At 36.7% G+C, this 23939-nt stretch overlaps 1 protein-coding gene across 1 annotated transcript in view; it reads left to right on the top strand.

The window, feature by feature from the left end:
- Nucleotides 1-22572, top strand: part of LOC100891952 (corticotropin-releasing factor receptor 2) — a 32165-nt gene extending 9593 nt beyond the window's left edge. The window contains exons 2-12 of the mRNA XM_003725126.3: nucleotides 7746-8082; nucleotides 9322-9435; nucleotides 10655-10749; nucleotides 12013-12113; nucleotides 12556-12676; nucleotides 16894-17047; nucleotides 18022-18100; nucleotides 18611-18671; nucleotides 19237-19322; nucleotides 20940-21123; nucleotides 21823-22572. Coding sequence (XP_003725174.2) covers nucleotides 7746-8082; nucleotides 9322-9435; nucleotides 10655-10749; nucleotides 12013-12113; nucleotides 12556-12676; nucleotides 16894-17047; nucleotides 18022-18100; nucleotides 18611-18671; nucleotides 19237-19322; nucleotides 20940-21123; nucleotides 21823-22236 — 1746 coding nt within the window. The 3' untranslated portion in view covers nucleotides 22237-22572. The remainder of the gene's footprint in view (nucleotides 1-7745; nucleotides 8083-9321; nucleotides 9436-10654; nucleotides 10750-12012; nucleotides 12114-12555; nucleotides 12677-16893; nucleotides 17048-18021; nucleotides 18101-18610; nucleotides 18672-19236; nucleotides 19323-20939; nucleotides 21124-21822) is intronic.
- The last annotated feature ends 1367 nt before the right edge of the window (nucleotides 22573-23939 follow it).

A 23939-nucleotide genomic window follows, 5' to 3' on the forward strand; every position in this document is an offset into this window, starting at 1 on the left:
ATCAGCTGAATCCAGAAAGACTCGTTTCATTACCTTTTTTTTGTACAAGCATTAATTTTTCACTGGGAAATTCACATTCGGAAGACAAATTGCCATTTCTTGCTTTTTTGGTTATAACGAGTCGTAATCAGGAATTGCACTTCGCATTTGATTAAAATCAAATACGTCAAGTCTATGAATGATGACGGTCCTTTTTAGCCCTGCGTTTAATTTATTCCTTCAAAGTACCCTAACCTGCGTTCACAACAATAGACCCTTTAATCCTCAATTTTTAGGAGAGATCACACTTACCCGAATCAGGTTAGGGGAAGTAGACATATCTTTAATTGATGGGAAGTAATTCATCCCTTCAATTCAAACAGATTTCTTTAATCCTTTTGTAAAAATCGCTTCCTGTGGGTAAATTTCTCACGGCTGTCAAATCTATTCAAACGACAAATACACATTGTAAGTTTTGTCTTAGTTTGTAAAGACACGGCAGAGCAAACGAGGAAGGAACATGAAAAGAGGATAATAGGAAAATAGAAGAAAATAGTTCGCGAACGCAGCCACGCAAATAGACCCCTTGGTGTGTTGTAATGTCGGCATTATTTATTATGATTACTATTATTACGTTAATCCGGAAATTCATTCACATAAGGTCAGATTAATCGATCGTTCGTCAACATTTAGGTCGATTTTAATTTTAATCAAACCATTATCTATCCATGTCTCCTGAGCTGTTTCAATTACTTTTATGCCCGTCGCACACGCGATGGCGCGGTGGTTGACACGCGATGATAGGGTGACATTAAAAAGTGAACTTAATATCCTAAAGACCAAAAGACGTTAAAAGATGGGAGTTGTTGCTACCTTGTTTGGCGTTCAACAATAAGGGATAGAGCAACGTCGATCTGGCGCTGCTCAGTGGCTGCCGGGCTCACGATCAATTGGGCAAAAAGAATTTCCGTTTCGGTTTAATAAAATTTGGAGTGGACTATTAGGCTATTATTATTATTATTATTATTATTATTATTATTATTAACTGATTCCTGTTGATGTGCAGGGCAGCATACAGCTCATATTTTCTTATTCAAACATCTAAATATATTTCATAGATTTTTACATAATTTTTAAAGTAATTTTCTCATATCTGCTAAGCCCCAGCCTAAAAAAAGCTCCAGATCTCATTCATCTTGTGACATCATCTGTCAATCATTAGTGAGCTAACAAGAGACAGTGGTATGTAACTTCCCCTCAGCTCAGCATATGCTCGCAGAAGATTTGCATTCTTTCATGAAATACTGCCACATTACCTTTCTTTTCCTGGTGATGCTATAGCACGTCTGACATAGCAACTCCTACGTTGGTATTGTTTGGTCTATTGTAAACACAGGTAGTCAGCTCTAGTGAAGCTGCATACTACTGTCTCTTGTTTTCACTAATGATTGACAGATGATGTCGAGAGATGAATGAGTATAGTATAAACGACGCAATAGAATGGAAGCCTCATTCGCAACATGAATATATTTATGCTAATCCATGCACTTCTTTTTTTCCTTTCGCTGCCGCAATCTTGAGTTTAAAAAAACTTACGCCCAACGCGCAATGGGGCTTACGCAGAAAGCCTGCGTTCGACTCGCGGTACGCTTTGTTTTTTAATGGATATCAGTCTAATATCCATGTCAGTGAAACCCAAAATAAAACATAATGTTCGTCAACGCAACGTACAATATTCTTTATGACTGTTGAACACGATAAGTCAATTGCATGACGTAGAACTGCGCCAACGACTGTCACGGTCTCTGACGCTCCACGTGAAGATGAAATCCAACGAAAAGAGACAACGCAAAATAAATAGGTGTGCTAATTGCGTCACGTAAGGGATTGGCGCAGGTAATAGCGCAAACGAGTGACGCCTCATGTCGAACTAGTATTAGAGCAACATATTGGCACTGTAGACATGATACATGCATATGGCCTGTACTATGTAGGATGTTCACGTCCGCTTTAGAGAATGATGAATTTGGTTTCCCTAAAGAGCTATCTATGTCGGTGATTCGTTTCACTTCTAACGAGGCACGGTAGAATCTATCAGTTGGTATATTACGAAGGAGAATTTTGAAGATATTCCCTCTATACCATATTACGGTACAATTACAATAGTGTTAGAAATGTGAAGATAGAAATAGTTTGATAGAGAGAGAGAGAGAGAGAGAGAGAGAGAGAGAGACAGAGAGAGAGAGAGAGAGAGAGAGAGGGAGAGGGGGAGAGGTACATTAATAGAGAGAGAGACACAGAGAGGGAGACAGAGAGAGAAGGGACAGAGAGAGACATAGAGTGAGAGAAAGAGCACTAGAAATAGAGAGAGAGAAGAGAGAGAGAGAGAGAGACATAGAGTGAGAGAAAGAGAATAGAGAGAGAGAGAGTGTGTGTGGGAGAGAGATGGGAGAAAGAGAGAGAGAGAGAGAGAGAGAGAGAAGGAAGTGAGGAGAAAATTAATCAGGACGCGAAACAGGTGGGTCATTTTTTCATACCAATAGGCGTTCTTGATTTATCTATTGAATGATTATAACAGCTGAGGATAATTATCTAACCCCAAATGGTCCAAACTATGGCATTTCATGAAAACTTTGAAGTACGAAAGTACTGTAGTAAAGAAGATGTGGAGACAGCAATATGGTATATAATTCGTATGATATATTTGTGGTATTGCAAAACGATAGCATAGACTTATTACATTTTCGTACCTTCATTACTATGTTTAACAAGTGACCTGGGATTTTCTCTTCTTTGTATTTATATATATAATTATACTTTGTAATTTCTTTGTTGTATCCGAATCTCAAATAGCTTCAAATTTGTGGCAGCTTTAAAAAACATATTAAATTGTTAGTATTGAATTCGTACGTGTAATGCACTACTCTTCTATTGTTTCCCCGACTGTGACTCCCAACCCACTATATTTCAAAACTTCCTGTTCTATCTTCTTAGTCTTCTTTTGACTCCCATTCTTTACTGTCCTCTTCCTATTTCTTTTTGTTCTAACATCCATCATCCATATCATTTCCTCGTTTTTTCATGTAAGATAAAAGAAGCTAAACTGAAACTAAACTGAAAACTATTATGATTGATAACTATAGTGATATTGAAACAAATAGCAATTTACGTCAGAACTGTAAATAGTACTCTCAAAAACAACTATGATCTATATGGATCAGAGCCATATTTAGAATATTAAGGCATTTGAAGAGCCATGCTTTTCAGGGAACGTTTTGTATCTCATGTTCTTCCACACTTGCATAATAACAATGTTTAAGCTCACACATTTTTCACCTCTTTCAAAACTCGACCTCGAGTTTGTTAAAACAAGTACCAAGTAACAATGACATTAGTTGATATGGGGCCTAATCAACAAAAGTGTAACAATACAAGTAGTCGTAACAAAACGCTGATGATAATGATTCCTCGAAGTTCATTTCATATTTTGTTTCTTTCAGATCTTTCAGAGAGTTCGTGAATTGAATAGAAAAATATAAATCATAATACAAACAAAAGCCAGTAACAAAATATAATAACACAAAAACATATGAAAATATTTAAAAAAAAACATCAACAGAAAAATAGAAAACCAAACAATGGAAATCAATCAATCATATATCATCATGATGTACAGACAAATTCAAATTATTCAAAAGTAATAATTAACAAGAGGACTTTACTGTAAACATAGAGTATGTTGACTCTCCTTCCCATGGTCAGCCCCCCCCCCCCCCCCCCACCTCATAATATATTTCCTAGGTGGTGACATTATGTTTTTCTTTCAAAAATATTTATATTCTCTATTGATTTCAGTTCATGTACAAGTGTGTTTCAGCATTTCGCTTCGCTATAACTTAAACTCCTTATTTTGTTTGTTGTTTAGCCCTAAGGCACCGTGAAATTATTGTATCTTTATTTCTTTTGTTTATTAATCTACATAAATGTTCACTTTTGTTCTTCTGGGCATCAAGGCACTAGCCACATAAATCAAATTTAATGTAGCTTTTTGTCACGGTCCTGCCCCAGAAAATCCTCTGCAAAGTATTTTTTTGTTATTGTTCGGTAATAAAAACCAATGTACCAAAGCGTATATGGCTTATTACACATTTACCATGATACCAACAGGTACACGCACTTTGCATTTGTATTTACTCTGACTTCTCACCACCTGTTTCGTTCGTTCATTCACATTCTCTTTGTGAATCTTCTTAGCTGGGGGTCCGGCTATTGTCCCCCGCACGATGAAGGGGGGCAAAATAAATAAAGGCGTTGGGGTTACTGTTCAAAGAAGCGATCTTCCCTTCCTCTTCGCCGAGTTTACGATGTTTACATGATTGTTCTCAATTGCATCATCATCAAGTCATTGAGTTTGTTTATAACATTGTGGGAAAGTATGGCGAAGCTTGTTATTCGTTTATTATTCCTATATTAGATCCAAAAAGTTGGATTTCAAATACAAAAGTCCAAAGAAAAGCATAATGATGATCGAATTAATCTACACAATTAATGAATTAATAAATGAATTAATAAATGAAACGATATAGTGTTTGATACATAAATTCATTAATAACTATGTAGTTACTATACAGTTGATCAATGCACACTATCAAATAAATTGATTAAAGCTCATGAGTGTATTTATGTCCCTAACTTAAGCAGTGTATAAGCTTGCTCCAAGGATTGTGTTTCTCTGTTTCAACCCTTGTTAATATTAAACCTTTGACTGTTGAATTTACAAGTCATATTGCCCTTATAGGTTTGAAACAGGAACCACCCGGTCCGAGTACACAAAGGGTTAATAATCTGCAGAGTCTACCTGCTATTGGCACTGTGTATCTACTTTCACTCTCGGGTCTCGCTATTATTATAATGTGTTTGAATTTACTACCACTAAATCAATATAGAATTCGCTTGGATTTTTCTTTCCATAAAACACTTACTTCTTTCAAAGGAAGAGCGAAATGGAGGGTAATAAATAAAGAGATAGAAGAGAAATGGAGAGATGAAGAGAGATATATGAAGATGAGGAAGGGGGTGGAGAAGAAAAGGGAAGAAATAAATCTTATTGATAATATCTCACGAATGTGCCCTTCTAAGAAAGGTTATGAAGAAGTACTCGGCAGGTTTTTAAAAAATGGTACGTATTATACTTCTCTCCAGTTGTTTTATGTCACCCATATTATAAACTTGTGAAAAAATGACAAAAACAAGGTGATACATATACCTGTTGATTGTAGATGTTTAGATTAGATTTCTAGAATTGCTACGTTCCGCCAAAACTATGCTGCATGCCTTTGAGTTACTAGCCTCGGAATAGGTCGCGAGCGTTTCGGCAACGGGGACTTGGAAATGGATCAATTTCCAGGGGTTCGTTCGAATGGGCAATCAATGTACTAGGGCTGTGACTCTTCAATTTTCCATTTAATGTTTGAAATTGCTCCGGTCTCGAATTGATTTTCCAAGATGTTTTCGTCACTTTGAAGTAAATCAAGGCGAAATGCAACATCAGAATGCGACTTCAGAAAGGTACCAAGTAGTAACTTTATCATACACATTTCGCATTGTTTACGCATTTCAGTGGATGTAAGAATGATTCTACTACAGCTACTACTTCTACTACTACTACTACTACTACTACTACTACTACTACTACTACTACTAGTACTTCTACTACTACTACTACTACTACTACTACTACTACTACTACTACTACTACTACTACTACTAGTACTTCTACTACTACTACTACTACTACTACTACTACTACTACTACTACTACTTCTACTATTACTACTACTACTGCTACTACTATTACTACTACTAATACTACTACACTACTACTACTACTACTACTACTACTACTACTACTACTACTACTACTACTACTACTTCTACTACTACTACTACTACTACTACTAATACTACTACTACCACTACTACTATTACTACTACTACTACTACTACTACTACTACTACTACTACTACTACTACTGCTGCTGCTGCTGCTGCTGCTGCTGCTACAACGACTAATAGGACTAGCACTACACCTATTTGTACTACTATTATCGCTGTTGCTGTTATTACGACTAATATTACTACTACTGATACTATTAGTAGTAGTAATTATAGAAGTAGTACTACTACCAATGCTACTGATGTTGCTACTACTACTTATAAGACTGCGAAATCGCACTTGATGAGTCTTTTCCCTTTTATGCCTATATTGTCATGATTACGTAAAAGGCACATAACTTTCCATGTATTAATATGTGCAAAAGGTGTGTAAACGTTGTATAGAAATGAGCAAACTTAAGGCGTGCGAAAATAAATTTAAATTAAAAAGAATAACGAAAAAAAGGATATTCATACTTATTCAATTGATTACATTGTGACCAGCATTTGCGATGGATGTATCTCTCTCGTAATTTTCCATATTTGTTATCATACTTCTGATTTGTAAAACATATTATTAATATACCACTTGAATGGTGTTTTTCTAATACCACTTCCTTTCCCTAAAGCCACCAATTCTCTAGTTTAGGAGGAAACACATAGAGTAATTGGATTAATTGATTTGGAGTAATTTGGATTTGTATGCTTTGATTGAACAAATCAGATGCATTCTCTAGTTGTAGGTGAAAAAATTACTCCCAAGTTTTGAGGACAAAAACCACACTCCACTGAAAAGACGGGTAAACATCTATGCAACTTGCTTATATTATGTTCAGGTGTTGTCTAAAGAATATAAGCCAGTAAAACCCTAAGAATAAAACCTGTATTTTCTTTGGAGTGTATTCCCACATAACGTTGGCATATGTATTCAACAGCATAACTTCGTGGGGGAAATTGCTCTGTTTATTTGAACTTGCCTGACCTAATTCATATCAACAGGTGTGTTTGGCCGAGGCATTTTTTCTTTTTCCTTTTCTTTTTTGGTCGATGTCTACACGCAAAACACAAACAACATCATAATTGATCAATACACGTTGGGTTTGTCGTGTGAACTTAGAAAGACCAAAGGAGGGAGAGAGAGAGAGAGAGAGAAGGGGGTAGGGGAGTGAGTGAGATAGAGAGAGAGAGAGAGAGAGAGAGAGAGAGAGAGAGAGAAGGGGGTAGGGGAGTGAGTGAGATAGAGAGAGAGAGAGAAAGAGAGAGAAGGGGGTAGGGGAGTGAGTGAGATAGAGAGAGAGAGAGAGAGAGAGAGAGAGAGAGAGAGAGAGAGAAGGGGGTAGGGGAGTGAGTAAGATAGAGGGAGAGAGAGAGAGAGAGAGAGAGAGAGAGAGAGAGAAGGGGGTAGGGGAGTGAGTGAGAGATATATATATATATATATAGAGAGAGAGAGAGAGAGAGAGAGAGAGAGAGAGAGAGAGACGGAGAATAAGAGAAATAAAGATAGAATTTTCAAACGTGACGGACGTAGGAGGGGAGGGGTGGGGGGGGGGGTCTAAAAAAAATCAATATGCATGTCCTTGTTGTCTTTAAAATCTCCGCCCCTCCCATGAAACCTGTTTGAACAATCAATTTGCACAGTCACTCATTCCGCATGCAACGTTTTGTAATTTAATTAATCTCGACTTGCCCTATTCTGCAATCAATTGTAAATAATAACGCCTCTTGATAAGTCTAGGTGCTGAAGATGAAGATACGAGGTAAACAAAATTCCATTTTGGAATTGTTTGAATCATTTATATTATTATTTTCCTATCCTCTTTTTACTTTAACAGATGTACATCACAACCCTGTCGCATCTCATGGTGGTCCTATCCGTGCTCGGCAGCGGATGGGGTCAAGGCCCCTCTACGGCCCAAGAAGCGGGCGCCATCAGCGTCGAGAGATCGTTACCAACTTCACCTGAGTCAAACGGGAGAGCGACTGACGACACGGCAACGGCCACGCCCATGGTCACGCCCACGCCCAGTCTGCTGAATACGGAGAAGTTTGATTCGCTGGTCAAGCAAGTTATGACGTCACAAGGTGCCGATATGCAAGATGAGAGGCAGATATGCGAGAGCCGCCGCTCGCTTGAGCCAACGTTTCTGAACTTCACCACAGATACTGGAGGTTAGTGTAGTTTAGGTTCAGTGGCGTAGCTACACGACGGAGGGGCGGGGGGGGGGGCTCGGCACGAGGAGATACGTGCCCCTCTATCAGATGAAGATGGATATAGGGTGAGGGATGGAGGTAGGGAGAGAGAAGTAGAGAGAGAGAGAGGGGGTGGGAAAAAGGAAAAGGAAACTGTACGAACATTACTCAGTTTCAGTTTCAGTGTTATTTGTATTACCCAAACAACAATTATAATAAACAGTTATTATGACAAGAAATCAATAACAAAAATAAATGTACATTAATATAAAGCATTTTGCAAATCATTTATTGAATTACAAAAGTAACGTATGCATTTGCAGTATTAGTTATTCATCTTTTTAAGTGAAAACTGATGAAGTGGAGGGATCCACTGAGAAGCATGGCTCGTCAAATTATATGACCCACTTCTACACTCCTCCCTCAGGAGTGGGGGGGGGGGTCACAACCCTCTTCCACGCCCCCTGAAATCCAAGTATAATGTGTTTACTGCACAAGTTCATGAACGGTTCTCTATTGGGGTGATCACCTTTAAAGGGATCCGGTAACTTTGTCTAAGATTCTGAAACAAAATCCTGGATTTAGCTCAGGCTGCAATGAAAATTATAAACGTTTAGGTCAGTCAGGAACCCCATGACTTTTACAAGCCGATCGCTGGTCTGATTATCAAGATATTTATGATTGAAATCGAAACAAAATTTTTACAGTCTACTGGGGAAAATAAGTATTGTAAAACCGGTCACTTAAAGATTTTTGCTTTTTTGAAGCACTTCTTGATCATTTTGAAGCGCGATCTTTTTAGGGCTTCAATATTACACCATATCACAGACACTGATAACATGTAGGGCCGTGCATCTCAGATTTAACATTGTTAAACGATGCCTTGAAGGAATGAAAAGGCTTGTCAGCAAATTAGAGGAACAGTGTGCCCCTCTTTTACGGAATTCTGGATCTAACTCTGCTCCCCGATTAGTGGGCATCGTTATTTCGCATTTGATCCACACGGAAAGACCGTTGTCCCCTTTCCCCATGATGCCATCCTTGTCATCAGCATCATCTCTATTATTATCGTCATCGTCACCATCATTATCATCATCATCATCATCATCGTCATCATCATCATCATCATCATCATCATCATCATCGTCACCACCATCATCATCATCATCATCATCATCGTCATCATAATTTTTATCATTTTTGTCCTTCTTATTTCAGATCGATATTGTCCTTCCTATTACGATGAGATACAGTGTTGGAAAGCTTCTCTACCTGGCAATGTGACGATGCCATGCCCGACATTTTTCTTAGGCATCCAATACTCCAACGCCAGTAAGCTACACAATTATTGGGCCTTACATCATGATACTGTCATTTCTTTTGAAAATTATGATCAATTTTAATGAAACGTAATTGAACATTATACAACAACAACAAACTTGTTTAAAAATCTCATATGGAATAAATTCTGCATTTTTCATCCAAAATCATGACCTTTTAATAATTTCTAAAACAAATACAAGATGCATGTCAAACTTGTGTTGATGGATTTTTGTTAAAGAGAGTCATACGTACTGAATTATCTAAATCGTTCATCATTCATCGACTTTTGAAGAAACAAAAATAGAAGGCAAGTTCAATAGCCTTTACGTCTATTGAAATATACGAATATTTTAATGACATACACGTAATCCAAACATATCTATATGGTATAAGGTAATGTATTGAAGTTGCCCTTTAGTTTTACTTTAAAGGGATAGTTGAGTTCTGTTTTCAGACCGCAAATGCCTACAAAGTGCGTGGTTATTGCTCTTATTCGTATCTATGACATTTTATAGTGCCCTTTTAGAACCTAAAATTGATATGAAGGTAATTTTAGACCCCAAAATATGTGAAAATTAGCCAATACGATCACACTTTAAAAAAACACGGTGACCGTTAATTAATGATTTAATTAAAAATAACAATACATGAGCCAGCTAATTGTGGGTAATATAAGCAACATGAAAATGCCAACAAAAAAGCCAACATCGGCATTAGCCGAAATACGACATAAAGGCGATATTTCGTTTTTTCAACGGCTTTCAACGGCTGGTTCAAATTATCTAATATTTGTAGTGGTACACAAGTATTAGAAATCGTTATATTTATGGATATTTCAGCCGTCTCTGAACCGATTCTGATCAAACAAAGAAGATTTTGACATTTAAATTGTATGTTCTTTCAAACTTGACACTCAGTTTTTCATTATCTCACACATAAATTATTTTGTGTAGCGCCCACTGTAACATAACTCATCTATCCATTTAAGTGGCTTTGTGATCGATTTTCTGATGTTTTTATAAAAGAAAACAGTGCGTGTAGGTGAAAACCGCCGTACAGGACTTACACCTATAACAATGTATGGCAAAAGTAATGTGCCGAGTGATCATGATGGAGTTAATCAAAATTTATTTAGACCATAGCTTACTTGATGAAAATAATATTGTACTATATTCGTCTTGATTATTATTATTTATTTTTTTACTTTATATTTGTTCGTTCCGTATAGCCTCGGTGGTACGTGTCTGTTTAACGAATGGGACATGGGGTAATGACAACAAATCTGACTACTACAGTTGCACGCCCGTAGACACTTTTCTCGAGGTAGGTTGGTTGGCGTAGTCTGCGTCGAGTCATGGGGGCGTGGTGAATAAGTGGGGAGGGGCCAAAAGCGGAAGAGTAGAGCCACCAGGTAAAGGTCTATGATGGAGCTGTATCATTTAATTCCCCCTCGTTTTCTCCCCTCTCCCTACCTCCCTCCCTCTCACCTACCTTTACCTGCACCCCTCAAGTCTCCCCAATCTCTCTCTCTCTCCCCTCTCTCTCTCTCTCTCTCTCTCTCTCTCTCTCTCCCCTCTTTCTCTCTCTCGTTCTCTATCTCTCTATCTCTCTCTGAATCTTTTTCCCCTCTGCAATTTCCTATCTTTCTCTTTCGTTCTTTCTCTACCTCTCTTTCTCCCTTTCTTTGTGCCTCTCTCTCTCTCTCTCTCTTTGTCTCTTTGTCTCTTTGTCTCTTTGTCTCTTTGTCTCTCTCTCTCTCTCTCTCTCTCCCCTCTCTCTCACTCTCTCTCTTGTTGCTATGGTAGGGGAGGGGTAAACAAGTTTGGGTGCAACAAAATCATTATAATGGGCGCGAACAACGGGATAAGCCTTTTTAATTAGTTCATATTATATTCCACATACTAAGAATCTTGCTCTACGATTGGTCAAAAGTAAATCACGTAATGAAAGATAGTTCGCCCATTATTGATGGGAGAAGCAAATAGTTTGTTACAATGTGTAGATAGTACTACTATCTACACAGTGCAACGCACTTTCCCTGAATATAGAGGTACTTTCTACACAGTGCATCGCACTTTCACTGAAGATTATCGAAAAGCGCACTAAAACAGGCGTAATTAAGCGCGCATTACCAATGTGCGCAATTAAAGAAATGCGCACACCATAACCTGAAGGGGTTGGGTTAAACTTAAACTTTTTTAGTGTGAATTTGGACCTAGGTGTCTTTTATGTACATGCATACGCGTCCTTTTCTTTCTGTAGTTAAATTATTTTAAACGTGGAATATAAAGCAAATAATCACCTTTTGGTTTCAGGCGATGGCAAACTATCACTTCCTCGTCGATCAGAATGTATACGCTATCTTTCCTCAGCTTCGCTTCGGAAAGATAGCTACATCCAGATCGCCTCGGAAGTGATAGTTTGTCCCATCACCTTCACCAACGGTAATTATTTGCCTATTATCCCTTTTAACGATGAGATTCATCTTTTTTGTACTTCTTAACGCTAATGGTTGAGTTGTTAGTTGTTTGTCAATTGTTCCTTTATGTTTGTGTGTAACTTATTTTAATCATCATTCTTTACTAGCCTGAAATTCATCTTCTCCGCCTCTCTGTCATTGGCAATGTCGGATACTCGATCTCTCTATGCACAACGTTGGGGGCGCTACTGATATTGATAACATGCAAGTAAGGCTTCTTTCATCGCCAATGTTGTCAGGCAAATGTTTACCATCCTTTATTTCATTTCAATTTCACCTTTTGAAAATATTAAAAATGTTATACCCATGTTCCATTAAATGATAATAAGATAATGACAGTAATTGATGTTGTTATTATTCTAATGGTGATAATCACAATAATGATGATGATGATGATAATAATGATAATAACGCTAAAAATAAATAACTGATTTTAATACTAATATTAATAATCACAGTAACAATAACGATAATCATTATTAGTATATGATTTTTATTAATAATGTAATTATTATTTTTTCTCAGTAGTATAAGTAGTAATAGTACTTGTTGCAGTAATATTTTTACAACTAATACTACGACATTATGATGATTACAAATATTAATACAATTTAACTGTCACAATTTCCCCCTTTTTATTACCATATTAGGTCGCTGTGGTGCTTACAGAACTACATCCACATGAACTTCTTGTTTAGTTTTATAATCATCACCGTTACCTTACTCGGCTTCTTACTCGCAGAAAATAATTCCGACATTTATTCAGATGGTGTAAGTTCTTTATTTCATATTAACATTAAAAAACATCATTAAAACTAGATTTGTAATACTTGTTTGGAACAAGTATAGGTGGGCTGATCCAACAAAAAATTGAGACAAAATAAAGGGTACATTTGAGATAGCTTTTTGTCTCATCTACAACATACTCGAAGTTCAGCGTAAACGAAGCTAAAACGACGTAGATATTGCTCGCGAAAGACGGGAATGTAGAATAGAGTTTTGAGAAAAAGTCATATCCCATAGAGAATACACGCAAAATGTAAAAAATTTACATGCCTCCTTTAATCGCAAAAATACGCCATGCCTTTGTCAAAATGAAAAATAATAGCAATTGCCTTTGTAGAGAATTGTCTCAGCTAGAACATATCAAAATTTGGAAGAAAATCAATCAATATTTACAGAGATACAATCAATTTTCCATAAATATGCTGACGTCATAATATGCAAATTGGAATTTTGAGTTCGGAGGCCATTGTGATGACGTCATGAGTTAATTGAGGGTCGAATGAGACATGAAACAATATCTCCGAATCATACTCTATTAAAATATGAAAAAAAATTGGGGTCACCTTGCATCCTAAAGAGCTACAATGGATTTTGTATAGGCATGTTTTTGCCCATATTTGCTATGTATTACAAGAGCTCGCGCGCACGGAAATTTTTGTTAAACGGTCGATCAATCCGTTATTAATAGTCATAAAGAGACAAACGTGGTATCAATTTGTTTGTAAATATATGTGGTATATTATGAAAGAAAAAAAAAAGCAATTCAATGTTGTGCAAAAGTTTTACGCGCGAAAACGCGCGCGCATGCTCGTACGCGCGATTTTTTATAAAATGCTTAGAATGGCCTAAAAACGTATGCAAAATGATTTTCAGACGATTTTGAGCATTTCAAAATTTTGCGCGCGCATTGACGCGCGGACGTACGCGCAGGCGCGCGTTATTTGACCTTTTATTGACCGGACGGATATTGACCTTGATCATGATAAATATGAACGAGAAATACCTTTTGGTTATGAAGATATGATCATGAGTTGATTTTCGTAAAATTTTACAAAATGGCGCCTAGATGACGTCATCAGTGAAGGTCAATGTTGAAAACGTTATTGTGCTTTGTACATATGTCTATACATATGTGTGCCAAATTTCTAGGCATTTGATTGAGCCATTTCCAAGTTATCTTGTTCACAAAAAAGTGGTTAGAAATAAGAAAAATATACTAGATTTGTAATACTTGTTTGGAACAAGTATAGGTGGGCTGATCCAACAAAAAATTGAAAAAAAATAAAGGGCACATTTGAGATATCTTATTGTCTCAGCTACAACATACTCGAAGTTCAGCGTAAACGAAGCTAAAACGACGTAGATATTGCTTGCGAAAGACGAAAATGTAGAATCCAGTTTTGAGAAAAAGTCATGTCCCATAGAGAATACACGAAAAATGTGAACAATTGACATGCCTCCTTTAATCGCAAAAATACGCCATGATGCCTTTGTCAAAATGAGAGTAATAGTAACTTTGTTTGTAGAAAATTGTCTCAGCTAGAACATATCGAAATTTGGAAGAAAATCAATCAATATTTACAGAGATACAATCAATTTTCCATAAATATGCTGACGTCATAATATGCAAATTGGAATTTTGAGTTCGGAGGCCATTATGATGAGGTCATGAGTTAATTGAGGGTCAAACGAGACATGAAACAATATCTCCGAATCCTACTTTATTAAAATATGAAAAAAAATTGGGGTCACCTTGCATCCTAAAGAGCTACAATGGATTTTGTATAGGCATGTTTTTGATCATATATGCTATGTATTACAAGAGCTCGCGCGCACAGAAATTTTTGTTAAACGGTCGATCATTCCGTTATTAATAGTCATAAAGAGACAAACGTGGTATCAATTTGTTTGTAAATATATGTGGTATATTATGAAAGAAAAAAAAAAGCAATTCAATGTTGTGCAAAAGTTTTACGCGCGAAAACGCGCGCGCATGCTCGTACGCGCGATTTTTTATAAAATGCTTAGAATGGCCTAAAAACGTATGCAAAATGATTTTCAGACGATTTTGAGCATTTCAAAATTTTGCGCGCGCATTGACGCGCGGACGTACGCGCAGGCGCGCGTTATTTGACCTTTTATTGACCGGACGGATATTGACCTTGATCATGATAAATATGAACGAGAAATACCTTTTGGTTATGAAGATATGATCATGAGTTGATTTTCGTAAAATTTTACAAAATGGCGCCTAGATGACGTCATCAGTGAAGGTCAATGTTGAAAACGTTATTGTGCTTTGTACATATGTCTATACATATGTGTGCCAAATTTCTAGGCATTTGATTGAGCCATTTCCAAGTTATCTTGTTCACAAAAAAGTGGTTAGAAATAAGAAAAATATACTAGATTTGTAATACTTGTTTGGAACAAGTATAGGTGGGCTGATCCAACAAAAAATTGAAAAAAAATAAAGGGCACATTTGAGATATCTTATTGTCTCAGCTACAACATACTCGAAGTTCAGCGTAAACGAAGCTAAAACGACGTAGATATTGCTTGCGAAAGACGAAAATGTAGAATCCAGTTTTGAGAAAAAGTCATGTCCCATAGAGAATACACGAAAAATGTGAACAATTGACATGCCTCCTTTAATCGCAAAAAATACGCCATGATGCCTTTGTCAAAATGAGAGTAATAGTAACTTTGTTTGTAGAAAATTGTCTCAGCTAGAACATATCGAAATTTGGAAGAAAATCAATCAATATTTACAGAGATACAATCAATTTTCCATAAATATGCTGACGTCATAATATGCAAATTGGAATTTTGAGTTCGGAGGCCATTATGATGAGGTCATGAGTTAATTGAGGGTCAAACGAGACATGAAACAATATCTCCGAATCCTACTTTATTAAAATATGAAAAAAAATTGGGGTCACCTTGCATCCTAAAGAGCTACAATGGATTTTGTATAGGCATGTTTTTGATCATATATGCTATGTATTACAAGAGCTCGCGCGCACAGAAATTTTTGTTAAACGGTCGATCATTCCGTTATTAATAGTCATAAAGAGACAAACATGGTATCAATTTGTTTGTAAAAATATGTGAAATATTATGAAAGAAAAAAAATGGCGATTTTATGTTGTGTAATAGTTTTACGCGCGAAAACGCGCGCGCATGCGCGTGTGCGCGATTTTTTATAAAATGCTTAGAATGGCCTCAAACCTATGCAAAATGATTTTGAGACGATTTTGAGCATTTTAATATTTTGCGCGCGCATTGACGCGCGGACGTACGCGCACGCGCTCGATATTTGACCTGAATTTGACCAAACGGATATTGACCTTAATCATGATAAATATGAATGAGAAATACCTTTTGGTTATGAAGATATGATCATGAGTTGATTTTCGTAAAATTTTACAAAATGGCGCCTAGATGACGTCATCAGTGAAGGTCAATGTTGAAAACGTTATTGTGCTTCGTACATATGCCTATACATATGTGTGCCAAATTTCAAGGCATTTGATTGAGCCATTTTTGTGTTATTTTGTTCACAAAAAAGTGGTTAGAAATAAGAAAAATATTTAATAAATAAATAAAGGCAATTCTAACGAAATTATAAGGTGGTCTGTACGATATACAGCCCACCTGATAATAATAAATAAATAAAGGCAATTCTAACGAAATTATAAGGTGGTCTGTACGTTATACAGCCCACCTGATAAATATTAAAAAAGAGCACAATTAAAATATTATTATTTATAATAAAGTTTTTCTGCATTATTATTGTTTTGTTTATTCTAAAATTGACCAAGGAGTTACTACTTGCTAGTAACTCCTTGAATTGACGAATAATTTATATTAATGTGTAAACTGCTCATAACCGCTGATGTCTTTGACATTTGGGCTACTTTGTTTGATTGGTTAAAAAAGGGTTTTAAGATCCCACCACCATCATCTGTGCACTGATACTGTAACCTTTATTGAACTAAAATAACACGACAAATGTATTTGACTTTGAATCGTTTTCTTTTTTTTCTCTCTCTCTCTTTCTGTCTCTATCTCACTCTCCTTTTTTCCTCTCTATCTCTCTCTCCATCTCTCTCCCCTTGTCTCTCTCTCTCTGTCTCTCTCTCTTTCTCTCTGTCTCTCTCTGTCTGTCTGTCTCTCTCTCTCCCTCTCTCTTCCTACAGCCGTATATCTGTCCGACCATTGCCGTCCTCTTGACCGCCTCTATGGCCAATTTCTGTTGGATGCTGGTGGAAGGTATCTACCTCTACAGCATATTGGTGCGAGGGGTGACGGTGACCCTCAAGACCCTCTGGGTCTACGCCCTCATCGGATGGGGTAAGTCAGTATGGATAGCACTAAATGCCATATAATACAAATGATACACAGCAGTGAGGGCATTAGTAAGAATTACCCACAGAAGGTACCTTTGGAACAATCTACAACGCCCGAGGCGGTAGCCGAGGGTGTTTGGACTGTTTTGAAGGTACCGAGTGTGGGTAATTTTACTAATGCTCAAACAAAATGATGTGTATAATTTTTTTTATATAAGATTATTTGTGTTATAAAAAGATGTTTTGTAACATGATTTTACCAATGACCGGTCATTAGAATTGGATAATGACCGGTCATTATCCAAATTACGCGTTAGGCAAAATAAATGCCTGGTCACGTCACGTGTACGCTTTCAACCAATCGTTTGATTTGGATCCACGTCATCATGTTATAAAACAAATTAACATCGATCTTCATGGTACTAAATACCTTTTTTTTATAAGCCTGTGGTTTACTTGAAATTTTTTGGAATAGCTATGACTCTCACATTCGGTTACATTGGGGGTCGGGGTGGGGGGGGGGGGCTACGACTTTGTACCCTTTGTATCTACAAAACCAACGCAGTTTTCAATGATTCAATTTTGTTCCCCGTCACTTTAAACATACATCTCTTGATCGTATTTGCACCTTCATAAGGGGGACATTATACCACAGCACAGGATGTGGGTTGGGAAGAGAGTTTGAGAGTCTGGTCTTCATCTTTGCACTCGTAAGGTGCTGCTGTTGTGAACCAACATTGAAAAGTTTTAAACTACCTTTTGAGTATGATAAGAGGAGATAAGTTATTGCAATACCACGTTTGATATAATCAGTTATCCTAATTATACAAAGGAATAATACTAAACTATGCCTTCTATTAAACCAAACTAACGATGTTATATTGGAGTAATAAAAGAGTCTATAAACAGAGGAGATTTTGAATGTGGCAAACAAATTGATATAATTATATACATGCATATATATTTTCTAACCCGCAGTGGTACCTGTTACCCTTGGGGTTATTGATGTGACTGTTCGGATGACAGGATTGGATGATTACCAGACCAAGAATGAAGCGTAAGACCATTTCATAATAATTGTGACATATCATGAAACCTCTTATCAGAGGTGTAGATCTTATGTTATTATTTTATTATTAATTTAGTCATCATTTATATTTTCATTTGTTTATGCATTAGTTTCATTATTATTCATATTGTTATTATTATTATTACTATTGTTATTATCATGATAATTATTGGTATTATTATTATTATTATTATTATTATTATTATATTATTATTATTATTATTATCATTATTATTATTGGGGGGGGGCACGCGCCCTAACAAGATTGGAGAAATCAGAATGAAAGTAAAATAAGTAAGGCATACGCCTTAGTGAGTTGTCATGTAATGATCAAAAAAGTGCTCTAGGCAATTTTCACCAACATTTAAAAAAATAAACATAAATTGTTATATTTCCTTTTATTGTTTTTAAGGCAATTAAGTCATAATTTATTATTTATGCCCGTTTTCCCGGCTTTTTGTACTTATCGTTTCACTCAATTATGGTTCATTTGTACAGGTGTATTGAAAACAACAATATTGACTACATCATCAGAATTCCAATTTGTCTAATTGTTGTGGTGAGTAGTATTTTGTTGTTGCTGTTGTTGTTGTTGTTGCTGTTGTTGCTGTTGTTGTTGTTGCTGTTGTTGCTGTTGTTGTATCTACATGAGTAATCACGCCATTCGTTTTGGCGGTGATAATCTAAGATAAACAAGGGTGTGTATAGAGACACATTTAAATTGTTTGTTTGTATGTTTTAACTGACTGCTAAGAAAGCATGTGTATGCTTGTAATTAAGCAACCAGGGGACCGATGGCTTTAAGTCCTCTTCGAAGGACTTGGTAATGGGCATTAATGCCTAATCAAATGGCACTACATATCGACTTGGTTTTGAACCCGGGACCTCCCGGTTACGAGACCACTGCTCTGTAACTGAGCTATCGCGCCTCCTACCTATACATTACAACAAAGCAGCCATGATTACATAAGCAAAATAGAAGAAGAATGTATTCTATGCATAGGTTTGTCCCCTAATGTAATAAAACAGTTATAAATGTTTAAATTCATTTCCTTTTAATGTACATGTACATGTTATGTATTTCTGATTTTTGTTTCTCCTCAAAATAAAATTTGGCTCGATAGATCAATGTTTATTTTCTGGTCCACATCATCGTCGTCATCATTCGAAGGCAGAGATCATCGACCACCAGCGATATTCCTCAGTACAAGTACGTCACACCTCCATAAGTAATTCAATATTAGCTAAATCAAATACTGCATGATTGCAAATTAAAACCTGAAATGTCTCATTAAATTATAAAGCTATATGTTTTTACCTTTTTTAAGCTCTTTGATATCGTCATTTCCAATTTTATGTAGTCCTTAATTTGTTAATTTGTGAGTAAATACAAGAAAAGTAAAGTGATGTAATGTATTTTATGTAGGCGTACTTGAATATACTTATTCAAAACATCTATATATTGTACTTTATCCCTAACATTTTAAACGAAAACAATGCGTAATTTTGAATGTGAAACGTGGAAATAATTTTCCAATCTGATAATGATTATTTTACAAGTTTAACGTACGATCGGGTGCGAGGAAGAACACATGTTTATAAACAATGATGAAACGTATGTGAACCTAAATGAACATAGTATAATAGTTACTTTCATTTGAAGCTTACAATCTTTTTGAAGTAAATTAAACTGTCAAAAAAGATGTCCCAATTACGGCCACACAACTTATGTTTTGTCTCCGTACTTGCTGCACATTTTGAAATAATATTTCCCGAATCATTTATTTTACATTTGAACAAGTTGAAATTTCGCCGCGATGGCCATTGTCAGCCACTGCTTGTAGAAAATACATTCGATTTACTTCGTCACCATATAATGGTAATATAATGATGATGACATATTTACATCTAAATATTTTCATTTTCATTTTCATCATCTTTTTTACCATCAACATCATCATCATCATTATCATCACCATCACCAGCGATTTGAATATAAAATCACCCCCCTCCAACCATAGCCCTACTTCTGCAGATTTGTGAATGAATACATATTAGTAGTATGTTATCAGTCAACATTATTTTCTATTATTGTTATAATGTGTACCCGTTCACAATTTTTTTAATTATTTTGTTCATGTTGTATCGCTGAAATTTAATTTGATTTGTATGTTGCAAAAGAAAATGAATTCAATTCAATTAAAACCCGTTTGTACTAGTTTGGCCAGGGGGATTAGACCTCCCTGCAAGGTCACTGACAGGTGTTACCTCATCAAATCAGCTCTCAATTAACAATTAAAAAAGGGGATCATGGGGGACCAACAGGTACCGATTAGGCATGATTGTATGCTATATAGAGGACGCAAGTAGCTATTGGAAGTGCAGTGGGGCTTTAAAGATAAAGACCAGTTATGGTCATGCGATCGCATTGTGAAATAAACGTTGAGGAATCGATCGGAAAAGGTTGATCATCTAGCGTATAAGTATTGGTGTGTACTGCAACGTTCTGGAATCATCAAAATCATAAGAAACTTGTCCCAGTCTTGGTAAAGTTACAAGCACTGTACACAAAAATATGTATATGGGACTACGCACACGTGCGCGACACGTGCGTTTATCTCTCACACACCAATAGATAAACTAACTTACCAAATATATGAATTAGTAGGCGGTTTCCCGGCAAAATTTGTATGATCATGTATTAGTCAAAACATATTCTTTCACATGATTGGTAATAAGAGCTTCCATTTCATTTTTTGAAATTGGGGCGTTTCCAAGACTGGTCTTTACCTTTAAATGAATACATATTTTCCTCTCGTTGCCACAGGAAAGGAGCGCGAGCCCTCCTCGTGCTGACCCCCTTGCTCGGGGCGGCGTACCTCTTTTTCTTGATCGAACCCACCCCCGATGAGCCGACAGTAGCCACCCACATCTACAGGTACATGCAGGTTCTTCTGCAGTCTACACAAGGCTTCTTCGTCGCACTCTTCTACGTGTTCCTGAATCCAGAGGTAGGTAGACAGAACATGATACCGAGGGGTCAGTGACACAAAAACGTAACTCCATTTTGGCCATTTTGAGACAAAGTGGTTTACGTGTCCCTGAGAACTGAGGAGTTCAGTATATGATTCACTAGCCATTGACTTCCAGCCTGTTGACTTCAATGGGGTGTTGGGTGGAGTAAAGTCTTTGTGTTTCCTGGAAAGCCCACATTTTTCTGAACATTATGATATCAAATACCCATTTTGCAAAATATGAAGTTACATCTTTGTGTCACTGAACCCTCGATATTATGATCATAGTTTCTAGAAAGTTAACTCTTTATTTGCCCCACACACATGATCTTCCTGCGCCACATTGTATTTATTATGTGGGAGATAAGTTAAAGACCGTCAATACTACTGGGCCAAAAGGGACTAGACCACACAGCGAGGTCACTGACAGGTGGCTATCTCATTAACTCAGCTCTCATTTAACATAAGAAAAAGAGGATCATGGGGGACCAACAGGCACCGATTGGGGAAGTTTTCTATATAGAGGGAGCAAGTGGCTACAAGTAGGACAGTGGGGCTTTAAAGGCTTTAAGATTATTTACCCTCGTTAAGCACGAGGACAAATAGCATCTTATTCGAAATTCAATGTTAGATATCAACTCCTATTTTTTCCAAAGATAGTGTATGAAAGCAAACGAATTTTTTGTATATTTTCAGGTCCATAAACTAATCAAGCGTCGCTTTGCGAGTTTGAGGGAGAACAACACCCTTTTCTCCACAGTGTCTTCTCGAAACGAGTCCAAACCTTCCCTTCCCAATATCATCTTCTTCGCAAAAACAACCAAGGATGGCGAGGGGAATAACGCACGGCTGCCGACAGAGGGCGACAACAACACTCATACGCAGAACGGGGAAGCCCCGTATTCCTCTCTGCGCAGCTGCAATGAGCATGATGTGGGTGAACCAGAGACGACTTCACTGGGGAAGGAAGCCCAGGAGAACGACGTCAACGCGAACAGTTTTCATCATGATCAGCGATGTCCGGACACCGACATCGAATCTGCTCCTTTTGTGAGACACACAGGACATGATGACGAGAAGGAAATGGTAGAAGATGGCGGCAGAGGATGAAATTTTTCAGTCCAAATCTGAAAATCTGTCGCCTTCTCACGAAATGAAACTCTTGTTATAATGGGCTGAAGTCCCACGGGAAATTTTATTTGTAAAAAATGTTATCCTGCATTGTTGCACCTGTTGGTAAAGAAAATAAGATGCCCAAACAGCCATATACCTTTTCACAAGAATAATGCTCATTCGTAACAAATAAAAGTTTTATTTTGTACCATAATATCTGACTTGTAAGTCATAATAATGAGTGATTGGTTTAGTCGAGTTGATAGAGTGATCTCACTCTTTAAAGCTTTTCACCTTTCTCTTCGACTTGTGGTGTTAAATTGCCAGAGGACCATGTCACAGGGGCGGATCTAGCTTTTTGCTAAGGGGGGGGTTGACCAAAATAATGACGATGCGGAGCATCGTCCACGAGCCGCGAAGCGGCGAACCGATTTTTTTGGGGGTGTTTATTTGAACCCCGTAAGTGATGTTTTCCTGGCATCTATTAACACAATGGAGACCATAAAAAGCAGTGCATGATAACGTCTTTTTAAATCAAGTAACAGTTAAATACACAGTTATATCCAGAGTTATCATGTGTTTGGTTAAGTTACCTGATGAGTTGAATATCTTCTCACAATATTTGCACTTGAAAGGGTTTCTCTCCAACGTGCGTTCTTTTTTCTTTCTTTTTTTCTTTTTTTCTTTCTTTTTTTTTCCTTTTTTTTTTTTTTTTTTTTTTTTTTTTTGGGCCGCCCAAGGGGGGGGTTGCAACCCCCCCAACCCCCCCCCCTGGATCCGCCACTGTGTCAATACTTGTATGTACCATGTCCGTATACGTCAATAGTCGGCTTTCTTATTAGTCTGACTCAACTTTTATCTTTATAAATAACACTCTTTCCAATATTTCTCATCTTCTTTTATACCTCACCTTGTTTTCATCCAAACCCGTGCTTATTATGGCTATCCTCTCTCTCTCTCTCCCTATTTATATTTTATGACCTAATGTATATCAAATGTATATATATATATATATATATATACAACAAAAATGCTGTTTTAAAATTTGATTGCAAAGTTACGAACATGGACATACATGTCTGTACATACGTACATACTGTAAAATATAGATGGGTGATCCTTTTTTTAAAATTAAATCAGTATTTCGTCAATGTTTATTTGTTAGTAATAAGTGGTTGTATTTACGGTGTGCAGTCAATGCCTTGATTTTGTCCCCTTTGTACATTACTGAAGTACTTTTTTGAAGATTAGAAATGAATTAGAAATAAACACACTGTTATTAGCTATCATTAACTATTTTAGGCAAGAAATGGAAATCAATTAGTTTGTTGACCGACCACATAGCAAATGTTACAGATATAAAAGTAAACAAGGCGACTGACGATGTTATCTAGATTTCATTTATGTATTGAATAAACCATTAGGCGTTTATTTGAATTGACCGTCTTTGGTGACTTTCTGTATTGGAAGACCCTCTCTCTCTCGGCTAAATTACATTTACCCCTATAATTGATTTTTTTTTGTGTGTGTGGACATTAGAATCCGTGCAAACAAACTGCCTGTCTATAAAAACCACCTTTTAACCTCTTCTTCGAGTGGTCATCATGAAACATTATACTTTGACTTAGACATGTCCACTAATTTCATTTATGTATTGAATAAACCATTAGGCGTTTATTTGAATTAACCGTATTTGTATT

This window comes from Strongylocentrotus purpuratus, unplaced genomic scaffold, assembly GCF_000002235.5.
Source record: "Strongylocentrotus purpuratus isolate Spur 01 unplaced genomic scaffold, Spur_5.0 spur5_scaffold_19, whole genome shotgun sequence".
Taxonomy (NCBI): domain Eukaryota; kingdom Metazoa; phylum Echinodermata; class Echinoidea; order Camarodonta; family Strongylocentrotidae; genus Strongylocentrotus; species Strongylocentrotus purpuratus.